The sequence below is a fragment of the Mesoplodon densirostris genome, chromosome 3 (assembly GCF_025265405.1).
Source record: "Mesoplodon densirostris isolate mMesDen1 chromosome 3, mMesDen1 primary haplotype, whole genome shotgun sequence".
Classification (NCBI taxonomy): Eukaryota; Metazoa; Chordata; class Mammalia; order Artiodactyla; family Ziphiidae; genus Mesoplodon; species Mesoplodon densirostris.
In genome coordinates, this window is record NC_082663.1 from 151,534,198 (window position 1) to 151,546,812 (window position 12,615).

The following is a 12,615-nucleotide window of genomic DNA, read 5'->3' on the forward strand; positions in this document are numbered from 1 at the left end:
AACTCCCACGGGCAGCGTGTGAAGGTTCTCAGTATCCCACATCCTCATCAACACTTGGAGTTGTCAGGCTTTTCCATTTGGAGCGTGCTAGCGGGTGTGAAGTGGTGCCTCACTGTGGACTTTATTTGCATTTCCTTGATGACTACTGTTGACCACTGTTCGCCTGTATATAGTATGTCTTGTCTTGTTCCTGTTTCAGAGATTTTCTTTTCATCTCTGGGTTCGGATTTTGATTCGGCCTTAATTTAGGTGTGGTTTTTTTTCCTGTTTATCCTGTTTTGGGTTCATTTGCACTTCTAGGATATGTATGTTAACACTCTTTTATTAAATTTGGAAAAACTTGGCCATCATTACCTCAAATGTTCTTTCTGCCTCTGTTTAGTCTCCTCTCGTTCTCATACTCCAGTCACATTCGGAGTGTTTGACGCTGTCCCACAGGTCCCTCAGGTTCCCCTCAGTTTATTTTTCAGTCTTTTTTCTTTCTTCAGCCTGGATAGTTTTTATTGCCTTATTGTAAGTTCACCCTTCTTTTTTTTCTGCAGCGTCCAATATATTATTTGATACATCCACTGAATTTTTCATTTGATACACGGTATTTTTCGCTTCCATTTGATTCCCTTTTTTTTTTTTTTTTTTAATTTTTTTTTTTTGTGGTACGCGGGCCTCTCACTGTTGTGGCCTCTCCCGTTGCGGAGCACAGGCTCCGGACGCGCAGGCTCAGTGGCCATGGCCCACGGGACCAGCCGCTCTGCGGCATGTGGGATCCTCCCAGACCAGGGCACGAACCCACGTCCCCTGCGTCGGCAGGCGGACGCTCAACCACTGCACCACCAGGAAAGCCCTGATTCCCTTATTTTTTTGTTGAGATTTCCCATCTGCTTGTTCATTTTGCCCATCTTTTCCTTAAATCCTCAAACATACTTGCAATAGCTTTTTAAAAATGTATATTTATTTTACTTATTTATTTTTGACTGTGTTGGGTCTTAGTTGTGGTGCGCGGGATCTTTGTCGCAGTGCACGAGCTTCTCTCTAGTTGTGGCACCTGGGCTTCTCTCTAGTTGTGGCGTGCGGGCTCCAGAGCACATGGGCTCTGTAGTTGTGGTGCATGGGCTCTCTAGTTGAGGCGTGTGGGATTAGTTGCCTCGCGGCGTGTGGGATCTTAGTTCCCCGACCAGGGATCAAACCCGCATTCCCTGCACTGGAAGGCAGATTCTTAACCACTAGACCACCAGGGAAGTCCCAGCTTTTTTAAAATTGAGGTATAGTTGATTTACAATGTTGTATTAATTTCTGCTGTACAGCAAAGTGATTCAGTTATACATATATTCTTTTTTAAATATTCTTTTTCATATTGGTTTATCATAGGATGCTGAATATAGTTCTCTGTGTGATATAGTAGGACCTTGTTGTATCTGCTGACATTTTAGCTAACATCTGCTAACCCCAACCCCCCACTCCATCCCTCCCCCAACCCCTCCTCCTTGGCAACCACTAGTCTGTCCTGTATGTCTGTGATTCTGTTTCATAGACTCCACATATAAGTGATATCATATGGTGTTTGTCTTTGTCTTTCTGACTTGCTTCACTTAATATGATAATCTCTAGGTCAATCCATGTTGCCACAAATGGTATTATTTTTTTAATGGCTGAGTAGTATTCCACTGTGTGTGTGTGTGTGTGTGTGTGTGTGTGTGTGTGTGTGTGTACACCACATCTTTTTTCTCCATTCCTTTGTTGATGGACATTTAGGTCGTTTCCATGTCTTGACTGTTGTAAATAATGCTGCTAATGAATACAGGGGTTCATGTATCTTTTTGGATTAGAGATTTGTCTGGCTATATGCCCAGGAGTGGGGTTGATGGATCATATGGTAATTCTCTTTTTAGTTTTCTGAGGAGCCTCCATACTGTTCTCCACAGTGGCTGCACCAATTTACATTCCCACCAACAGTGTAAGAGCGTGTTCCCTTTTGCAGTAGCTACTTTAAATGCAGTGTCTGTGGTGCCTCTGATGCTGTTTTTCCTTCTTGCCGTGCTGTTCCTTTTTCACATGTCTAGTGATGTTTTATTGTATGTTGGACAATGTGGGCGCCACACGTGAGGTCTGGATCGTGCTTCATCCTGGTGACTCATCGTGACCCCATCAGGGACTATTTTTCAGCTTTGATAGGGTGGGTGGCGAGCAGGCATTACTCAAGGGCTGGAGTCACCCCCTCCCAGGGTGTGGGCTTTCCGGGTTCTCAGCCAAATGTCCGGGGAGTTCAGGGCAGCCTCCGTGCTCTGGATGGTGGAGGCTCCAGCGTCTTCCTGCCCTGTGCAGCCCCAGCATCTCCCTTCTGCTCATGGCCTCCCGGAGGCATTCTCTGTCAGGCCTTGCAGACTCTCCCACTTTTCACACCTACAGCTGAGCTGGCTGTTGGTGAGGCTCAGAGCCTGGAGCACCCGAGGTCCCCGGGAAACTGTAAATCCAGACTTCAGATGCCCGCATGCACGTGCGTGCACACACACTCTCGCCTTAAACTCAGCTGGACTCCAGGACTTTGGCTTCCCCACGTGCACGGTCAAAACAGGAGGTTTCTTGACCAAGACACAGAATAAGATGACCAATTACCAGAAAAGATCAGTTAGGCATCATCAAAGTTTAAATATCCCAAAATGTTGTTAAGAGCACGAGTAGGGGGACTTCCCTGGTGGCGCAGTGGTGAAGAATCTGCCTGCCAATGCAGGGCACACGGTTCGATCCCTGGTCTGGGAAGATCCCACATGCCGCGGAGCAGCTAAGCCCGTGCGCCACAACTAGTGAGCCTGTGAGCCACAACTACTGAAGCCCGTGTGTCTGGAACCCGAGCTCCGCAACAAGAGAAGCCACTGCAATGAGAAGCCCGGGCACCGCAACGAAGAGTAGCCCCCGCTCGCCACGGCTAGAGAAAGCCCGCGCACAGCAACAAAGACCCAAAGCAGCCAAAAATAAGTAAAATTAAATTTAAAAAAAAGCACGAGTAGGCGAGCCACAGACTGGGAGGTGCTATTTGCTGAGCACCATTGGACAAAGCGCTGGTACCCAGGATGCAGGAGAAGACAACAGCTTGGTCAGTAATAAAAAAACAGGTGCTGCGATTAAAACTGGGCAAGAGATCTGAACAGATACCACCCAGAAGCAGATGGACAAGCGGCTGGGGGGTGTGGAGGGCACCTCACCTTGTTGGCCCCGGACAGGACTTCTGCTCTGTGCGCAGCACAAGCCAGCAAACCTGCCCGAGAAGTGACCCGACCCCTGCAGGAAGGCCCGTGCGCAGCATTCAGTAACGGACACTGGAGACAGGCCAGGTGTGTCCGTCATGTGACGGACGCGCCTGGGCAGGAAGCCAGAGCGAGCCGTGTCATGCGTGTGCAGGGAACCCCAAGGAGCAGGGAGCATGTGGGGTGGTGTTCCACCTCTCAGGAGGTGAGGTGGCGGTGACGCTGTCTGTCCTCACGGGATCGGGGTGGCACAGGAGCATGCATTTGCCAAAGCTCATCAAATGCTGTGCGTTTCCCAGGTAAATGCCTCCTCCCAAGGGAAAAACAAGCACTAAGTACAAATTGAAGTTGATCTGCAGGCTGCAGTGTTTAGGGGGCAGGGTACTGAGGTCTGCAACTTCCAGATGCATCTGAAAATGAGATGAACAGGTGATAGCTGTGCAGCCGTGCAACAGAACAGAGCAGTCACGAATTGTGTGACCCAGGCAGCCAGGGTGTGGAGCTCCCTGCGCACAGCTCTTCCCGCTTTTCTGAATGTGTGAAACTTTCATAATAAAATGTTGAGGGGAAACATAAGAGGCATGCCTGTTATTTAATGAAAATGAGAATGAGGACTAGATGGGCGCTTTCTTTCTTTGCCACTGGGTGCCTTTTACTCGTAGTAACCGAGGAAGTGGAATCTGCAGGAGGGGCCCCTGCGGGCATCCCCTTCGCATGGTGGCAGTGAACGGAGCAGAGCTAGAAAGCTGGGAGAGGAAGAAATACAGCTGTGACCTGTCTCGGACGGCCTGATTGTCCACGTGCAGAGGCCAGAGTAGTCTTTCAGTAAACAATTAGGAATGAGTTTAGTAAGGCTGCTGCATATACCAACACAGATCAACTGTATTTCTCTGTTGGAGCAGCGAATGGAAAATAAATATTTAAGAATAGTCCCGATTGTGTAAGAGCACCAAAACCCATCAGGTGCCTCCAGAATAAATCTCACAAAGGCCGCACACACTCTCTACGCTGAGCACTAAAAACATCGCTGAGAGAAGTTAACTCTGGAGACGTGGACGGCATGGTTCTCTGCAGACTCGGGGCCACCCCTGCAGGTGTCTGGGGACCAGCTGACTCTATAGACAGGGATGGACACCAAGGCCCTGGAGGAGCTGAGGCTGAGCGGAAGACTCCCGGCCAGGCCACAGTGATGAGACAGCCGGGATGGGCAGGGACCCGGGGGACTGACTGACAGGCATGCGAGCCCCTGACTTGGGCCTGTGGGGTCACACACACCGGTGTCTTGGCCACCCATGGGTGGGGCAGAACGGCCTGGTGCAGCTGTCTCCCAGATTGTCCCACTGCAGTGGGATGGAGAGGAAGCTGAGGCCTCTTCCCACACTGGATCCTCTCAGAAATAAGACGCAGCAGTACGGCACTTTGGGCGTGAGGTCGCCTGGAGGAGCAGCGTGCTGTGGGGCTGAGTCAGAGCTCAGGACCTGGAAAGGTGGGACGGCAGCACGGCAGCACCGGGAGGGGCAGAGGGTGGAGCGTGTGCGCAGCGCTCACCTTGCATGCAGACAGCCACCCGGGGGCTGGCCCACACCGTCTGGGGCTCAGCCACTGGTAGGAACTGTAGCAGGTGAACAGCTCGTGATTTTGCAGTTTCGTGAGGTTGAGCGCCGTGGCTTGTTCTCCGTGGGCACCTGGAGGTCCAGGTGGGCCAGCGATGGGCCGTGGGAGACATCCTGCCCCAGGCACGTCTGTCTAAGCTGAGGTCGCAGGTTACACTCCCTCCTCACGGGCTCCTGGCGGGGGCCCCTGCTCCACAGTGAGGGGGCGGGGCTTGTCCACTGGACGTGTACAGCTCAAGGCCGGAGTTCCTGGCGTTGCGGAATGGGGGGGTGCCTTCGGGGGTCCCTAGAGGCTGGAGCGGTGAGCGCAGGTCAGGCGGCAGGGGGGCCTCACAGAGCATCTGGGGACGGTGGGGGGAGAGTGTGTGGGAGGCGTGTGATGTCTCCTCCAGGTTCCCTGCGGCTGGAGCTGAAGAAAGGCCTTGGGGTCACCAGGACTCTTTGTTGTGTTTTCACTTTTTTAGATGGGAGAAGTTGGAGCGCGTTGGCGTGCTGGCGGGAAGGATCCCGCAGAGGACTTGGGAGCAGCCCCGAGTGGGCGGAGGCAGGGTTGGCCTGGGGGCTGGTGCTGGAGGAGAGGGCAGGACGGCAGGGAGGGGGCCCAGGAGATGAGGGCGTGGGGGGCAGATGTGGGTTCCCACGGCCGGTGGGAGTACCTTGCGGGCCCGGGAGGGATGGGCCCATCCTTTTCCCTTCCAGGTCCGGGAGGGATGGGCCACGCTCCAGGAGGGCTGCCGCAGAACAGGAGGTGCCCCTTGGAGTGGTGGGTCGTGAGCGGTCTCCTGTGTGCTGGGAGTCCAGCCGACCTGACGTGCCTCTCCTCCCACAGGAAAGAATCTCTATACAAATGAATACGTAGCTATCAAATTGGTGAGTCCGGGCCCTGTCCCCTTCCCCCAGTCCCCAAGCCCGGGCCGGCCCCTCTCCGGCCCCCCAGCAGAGGCTGTCCCCACGGGCCGGGAGGAGGGCAGGATAGTGCCCTGCGTGACATCCACGTGTCCCCTCGTCCCTCCCAGGAGCCCATCAAGTCCCGGGCGCCGCAGCTGCACCTGGAGTACCGCTTCTACAAGCAGCTCAGTGCCGCAGGTACCCCGGGGCCGGGTGTGGGAGCGCAGGGGGAGCCCGCCCAGGCGTGGTGTGAGCCTGTGTGTCCTCCACCTGCAGAGGGCGTCCCTCAGGTCTATTACTTCGGCCCGTGCGGGAAGTACAACGCCATGGTGCTGGAGCTGCTGGGACCCAGCCTGGAGGACCTGTTCGACTTGTGTGACCGCACGTTCACGCTCAAGACAGTGCTCATGATCGCCATCCAGCTGGTGCGGGCCGCGGGAGGGCGAGGGGGCCGGACGCTGTGGGGCGGCAGAGGGAAGGTGGGCGGGGCGGAGGGAGCCCGCTGAGGCCTGCCTGCCCGCAGATCACGCGCATGGAGTACGTGCACACCAAGAGCCTCATCTACCGCGACGTGAAGCCCGAGAACTTCCTGGTGGGGCGACCGGGCACCAAGCGGCAGCACGCCATCCACATCATCGACTTCGGCCTGGCCAAGGAGTACATCGACCCCGAGACCAAGAAGCACATCCCGTACCGCGAGCACAAGAGCCTGACGGGCACAGCGCGCTACATGAGCATCAACACGCACCTGGGCAAGGGTGAGCGGCGCGCGGGGCGGGCGGGGGGGCGCGAGGGCTGCGCTGACCTGCCGTCCCCCCCCACAGAGCAGAGCCGCCGTGATGACCTGGAGGCGCTGGGCCACATGTTCATGTATTTCCTGCGTGGCAGCCTGCCCTGGCAGGGACTCAAGGTGGGCGCGCCGGGGCCGGGGTGGGGATGGGGGTCTCCCGCGGGCAGTGCCTCGGTGCCGACCACGCTCTCCCCTCAGGCCGACACGCTCAAGGAGCGCTACCAGAAGATCGGGGACACCAAGCGGGCCACGCCCATCGAGGTGCTCTGTGAGAGCTTCCCAGGTGAGGGTCTGCCCCCTGTCCCCCGCACTCCCCGCAGACCCCCTGCCCAGGGCGGCCCGCCCCCGCTCCTCCACGCCCCCCAGCCCTGTCGCTGTCCGCAGAGGAGATGGCCACGTACCTGCGCTACGTGCGGCGCCTGGACTTCTTCGAGAAGCCGGACTACGACTACCTGCGCAAGCTCTTCACCGATCTCTTTGACCGCAGTGGCTTCGTGTTCGACTACGAGTACGACTGGGCCGGGAAGCCCCTGGTATGTGTGGGGAGGGGAGGCTGGTGCTGGAGGGGCCCCTGGCGTGTGGGGGCAGCTGGCAAGGACCCTGAAGCCCCTGTGCTTGGGGGCGGGGGTGGCTGGCACGTGATGTGGGGTGGGGGGTGGCTGCCGGGCCTCAGCCGCATCCTGCCCCCTTGCAGCCCACGCCCATCGGCACGGTCCACACCGACCTGCCCTCGCAGCCTCAGGTTCGGGAAAAAGCCCTGCTATACAGCAAAAACCAGGTGAGGGGCCGGCCGAGGACCCCAGCAGCGTGGGGGGGGGCAAAGCAGGGCCTACAGGACTCCCCTGCCCCTCTTGCCTCACAGGCACTGAACTCCACCAACGGGGAGCTGAATGCCGATGACCCCACTGCTGGCCACTCCAACGCCCCCATCACGGCCCCCGCAGAGGTGGAGGTGGCCGACGACACCAAGTAAGGCCCCTGCGGTCGCTGGAGGCTGGGACTCCCTGGGCCCACCCCCTCGTGCCCATTCCCTCATCCCCCTCTTCTCCAGCCTGCGCCCCCTTTTGCAGCCTGTGCCGCCTCCTAGCCTGTGCCCGCCCCTTCCAGGTGCTGCTGTTTCTTCAAGAGGAGGAAGAGAAAATCTCTGCAGCGACACAAGTGACCCCGGGGCAGTGGCCTCTGAAGCCTCCCGCTGCAGCCCCTCGGGGCCCGCTTGTCCACGGCCACGTGGCCACCGCTGGACGCAGAGTGCAGGCCCGGCAGAGCTGCCAGCCCCCGCGTGGGGTGACTTCGTTCACGTAAGACTTTGGCCGCGATTTCTACACCTGTGTCTAGTCCTCCCCTCCGAGAGCATTAACTATTTAAAACAAGGAAGAGAGAAAACCACAGCGGCCGCCCTGCCTTGTGCCCCCGCGCGTCTGCTGAGTGAGTAGCGCGGCCGCCTCCGTCCAGCCCGCCACTCGCCCGTTAGTGTCATAAAGTGCAGCTTGTCTCCCTCGATCCAAAGGCCGTTTTCTCGAGGGGGCGCTGCGGGGCGTTGCTGCCAGGGGTGAGCCCGCCCTGGGCCTCCCCAGACCAAAGGGGAAGGCGGGATGGGACCGGCCCCCAACTAAAATGCTGCACCAAAGCCTGGGCCGGTGGGCGCGGCCCACGGGGGTCCTGCACACCTGCTCGTGGAGCCGTCGGCCTGGTACTCGGGGTGGCCACCGCGTGGCCCGTGGGTGGCGCGTGCCCGCAGGCTCCTTGTGTCGCTCTGTGCTGCCGGCCGAGCCTTGGAGACAAGCGCCTTAAAGCCCATCCGAGCCCCGCAGGTGCGTGCGGAGCGGGCAGCCCGTCGGTGCGGCCCCCGTGGTCCCCTGGGGCCCGCGTGCTGAGGGCAGAGCAACTGGGGGCGCCCCGCGTGTGCGTCTAGGTCTTGCTTTACAAAAAGTGTACAGAAATGGCACTTCCGTTTCTCTGATGCTTCCTGGAAGCCATAGAACTTAGGGGCTTTTTTAAAAAAATAAAGGAAAATGAAACCAATTCTGAGCGTGGTGTCCAGTCTTTCCAAGGGTCTTGGCTGAGCAGCAGCTCAGATAGCCAAGTCCCTGGGAAGGGACAGGCTAGGAGGCAGGACAACTTGGGGAAGGAGCCGGGGAGTGGCAGCCCCCTTGCTCAGGAGAAATGAACAGTCGGAAACAAGGTAACAGAACTGAAGTGGATGTAAGAACCAGGTTTAGGACTTCCCTGGTGGCGCAGTGGTTAAGAATCCACTTGTCAGTGCAGGGGGACACAGGTTTGAGCCCTGGTCCCGGAAGATCCCACATGCCACGGAGCAACTAAGCCCGGGCGTCACAGCTACTGAGCCTGCGCTCTAGAGGCTGCGAGCCACAACTACTGAGCCCATGTGCCACAACTACTGAGCCTGTGCATCTGGAGCCCGTGCCCTGCAACAAGAGAAGCCACCGCAGTGAGAAGCCCGCGCACCGCAACGAAGACCCAACGCAGCCAAAAAAAAAAGAACTAGGTTTGGTCTACTTGGGGCTGGTGGAGAAAAGAGCCATTGAAGTAAATCACAGTGAGAACAGCAGACACGGGAGCTGAAGGACAGGCTCCTTGCCCTTCTCTGCACAAGTCCATCTAAAACCCTAACCCTAAGGCTTCCCTTCCAGGAGCAAAAAGGTGCCAGCTGTATGTGAATGGTTAGGTCTTGAGTGAACCCAACAGCACAAAGTGGGAAGCCTTGTGACGGCATCACAGTCACTGTGGATGCGGCTGAGAAAAAATGACTTTGGTGGCTATGGACTGATTGTTTATGTCCCCCAACATTCAGATGGTGCTGCCAGACCCACAGTGGGGGACAGTGTTAGGAGGCATGGGGCCTTCATGATGGGACTAGGGTCCTTGTAAGGAGAGGAAGAGAGACCAGAGTTCTGTGTGCAGGGTGAGGATACAGTGGGAAGGTAGCTGTCTGCAGGCCGGGACGCGGGCCCTCACCAGGAACCGGCTACACCGATCTCGGACTCCAGGAGAGTGAGAGATACCATCTGTGGTTTCAGCCTGTGTTGTTCTGTTACGGCAGTATCAGCTAAGAAAGCACAACAGCAGCAGTTCTTGAAACAGTTTCACAAGGATTCCAGGTAGTTGAAAACGATGATAACCCACCATCTGTCCCAAACAACACAGAACCACTGGGAGGAATGCCTGCTGTGTGCAACGTCCTGCCCACATTTCCAAAGTAAGTAACACCGCCAAGTCCCCCATGGGAGCCTGGCCTCCCGCCCACCCCTTCCTCTCTGCTGGGCCTTGTCGGAGCATTGGCAGGGGGCAGCCAGCAAGGTGGGCAGAAGCCAAAAGGCAGAGGTTCACAGCACAACCTGAACATGTCCCTTGCCTCAGCCAGGAACCCCAGCTTCCCCAGGAGAGAGCATGAGGGTCGGAGAAGGGCAAGACTGTCCCAACAGCGTCAGAAGATACGAAACCATCTTGGATCAGAAATTCAAAAACAAGGGACGGATGAGGACAAAAACCAGACTTGGAAATGGCTGATCCAATTCTGGAAGGAAATGAAAGAACAAATGATTTTAGAAACGAAGGATAAACTGTAAGGTGCCCGAGGCTCCAGGGAAGATCTGAGAAAAGGCCTGGGAAGCAGAGCAAGACGGTGAAGAGTTGACGCAGTTGCTGACGCAGGAGATGGTGGCTGAGTGAGTGTCGGTCTCGGAGTCTGAAGGAGATCAGAGTGGGTATTTAAAGCGGTTGCTGGGAGTTCCCTGGTGGTCTAGTGGTTAGGACTCCATGCTTTCACTGCTGTGGCCAGAGTTCAATCCCTGGTTGGGGAACTGAGATCCTGCCAGCCATGCAGTGCAGCCAAAAAATAAAAAATAAAGCTGCTGCTGAAGGGAACTTTCCAGGTAGAGCCCGGAATCTCCACCATGAATTAGAGACAATCACCCACAAGGCACATCCTCGCAAGGATGTGGGACGACCTTACGAGGACGTGCACGGGGACGGCCATGATTGGGGCCTGCAGGCAGAGAGGTAGAATCATGCACCGAGGCCTGAGAACTCGGCAGCTCAGCCTTTTCAGAACCTGGTGGAACGAGCCTGAGCTGAGGCTTCCACGTGCTGCCAGGGTATCCCTCCAGCACCGAGGCCTCGGAAGGCCAGTGCTGCCCAGCCCGGGATGGAGGGGTAGAGGCCACCTCTGTGTTGTGGGGAAGTGGAAATGGCGCAGCTGGGAGAGAAGGCAGAGAGGAGGCCAGGCCAGCCCACTGGCAGTGACGGAACCAGAGGGGTCAGCTCGTGTGGCGGTTTTCGTTATAAACAGGGAAGGAACGCAGAAGAGAGGGGCGCCTGTGTGATGTTGGCCTATTCCCACTTACCCCCACTTGTGCTATTTTTGCCATTTATTTTACTTCTGACATATGTTATAAGCCGGCAATTCCATCGTTATATACGGTCAGCCTTTCAAATACATTTTAAAATAAATTTATTTTATTTATTTTATTTTTGGCTGCGTTGGGTCTGCGTTGCTGTGCACGGGCTTTCTCTAGTTGTGGCTCGCGAGCCCTAGAGCGCAGGCTCAGTAGTTGTGGCGCACGGGCTTAGTTGCTCCGTGGCATGTGGGATCTTCCCGGACCAGGGCTCGAACCCGTGTCCCCTGTGTTGGCAGGCGGGTTCTTAACCACTAATTTATTGATTTTTGGCTGCGTTGGGTCTCTGTTGCTGCACGCGGGCTTTCTCTAGTTGCCATGAGCGGGGGCTACTCTTCGTTGCCGTGCACGGGCTTCTCATTGATGTGGCTTCTCTTGTTGTGGAGCATGGGCTCTAGGCTCTTGGGCTTCAGTAGTTGTGGCATGTGGGCTCAGTAGTTGCGGCGCGCAGGCTCAGTAGCTGTGGCACACGGGCTTAGTTGCTCCGTGGCATGTGGGGTCTTCCCCAACCAGGGTTGGAACCCGTGTCCCCTGCATTGGCGGGTGGATTCTAACCACTGCGCCACCAGGGAAGCCCCTCAAATACATTTTTAAAAAGAGTTTTGTATGTTTACCCACGTGGTCACGCTTCCCACTGCTCTTTGTTTCATCTGCTGACCCACCAGAGGTTCCATCTAAGATCCTATCCTTTCGGCCTGAAGAGCTCCCTTTAATACGTCTTGTGGTGCGGGTTTATTGGCAACAAATTCTCCCAGCTTTTAGTGGCCTAAAAATATCTTTATTTCGCCTACACTAGCAGAAGGTATTTTTAGTGGGAATGGGATTCTGCGTTGGCAGGTGGTTTGGGTTTGACTTTCTTGCCTCAGCATTTTAGAGATGCTATTCCGTTGTTCCTGATGAGAGGTGAGCTGGCACTGTTAACCCCTTCAGAGGAATGTGTCTTTTTTGTCGGTCTGCTTTTTTTTTTTTTTTTTTTGCGGTACACAGGCCTCTCACTGTCGCGGCCTCTCCCGCTGCGGAGCACAGGCTCCAGACGCGCAGGCCCAGCGGCCATGGCCCACGGGCCCAGCCGCTCCGCAGCACGTGGGATCCTACTGGTCCGGTCCTGGTCACGAACTCGTGTCCCCTGCATCGGCAGGCAGACTCTCAACCACTGCGCCACCAGAGAAGCCCCCGGCTGCTTTTTTAAAAAAATTTATTTTTGGCTGCGTTGGGTCTTTGTTGTTGTGTGCGGGTTTTCTCTACTTGCGGCGAGCGGGGGCTACTCTGTTGCGGTGTGCGGGCTTCTCGTTGCAGTGGCTTCTCTTGTTGCGGAGCACGGGCTCTAGATGCACGGGTTTCAGTAGTTGTGGTGTGTGGGCTCAGTAGTTGTGGCTCACAGGCTCAGTTGCTCCGCGTCATGTGGGATCTTCCCGGACCAGGGCTCAAACCAGTGTTCCCTGCATTGGCAGGCGGATTCTTAACCACTGTGCCACCAGGGAAGCCCTGCTTTTTATATTTTGAAGTCATTTGACTCTGATGGGTGTTTTTGTTTGTTTGTTTAAAGTACAGTTGATATACAGTGTTGTGTTAGTTTCGGGTATATAGCAAAGTGATCAGATTATATATATATGTGTGTGTGTGTCCTTTTTCAGGTTGTTTTCCATTACAGTTTGTTACAAGATATTGAA

General features: G+C 56.0%; 1 protein-coding gene across 4 annotated transcripts in view; it reads left to right on the forward strand.

Annotated features, from left to right (window-relative positions):
- Nucleotides 1-10,954, forward strand: part of CSNK1G2 (casein kinase 1 gamma 2) — a 29,828-nt gene extending 18,874 nt beyond the window's left edge. Inside the window, exons 3-12 of one of the 4 annotated variants that reach the window (XM_060094674.1) lie at nt 5,682-5,722; nt 5,869-5,938; nt 6,017-6,165; nt 6,264-6,498; nt 6,565-6,650; nt 6,729-6,813; nt 6,915-7,063; nt 7,225-7,308; nt 7,393-7,499; nt 7,638-10,953. In XM_060094674.1, the coding sequence (XP_059950657.1) occupies nt 5,682-5,722; nt 5,869-5,938; nt 6,017-6,165; nt 6,264-6,498; nt 6,565-6,650; nt 6,729-6,813; nt 6,915-7,063; nt 7,225-7,308; nt 7,393-7,499; nt 7,638-7,692 (1,061 nt within the window). In that variant the 3' untranslated portion in view covers nt 7,693-10,953. Of the gene's footprint in view, nt 1-5,681; nt 5,723-5,868; nt 6,166-6,263; nt 6,499-6,564; nt 6,651-6,728; nt 6,814-6,914; nt 7,064-7,224; nt 7,500-7,637 lie in introns of all 4 variants that reach the window. The other 3 variants (XM_060094673.1, XM_060094672.1, XM_060094675.1) reach the window with 3 other exon arrangements.
- The last annotated feature ends 1,661 nt before the right edge of the window (nt 10,955-12,615 follow it).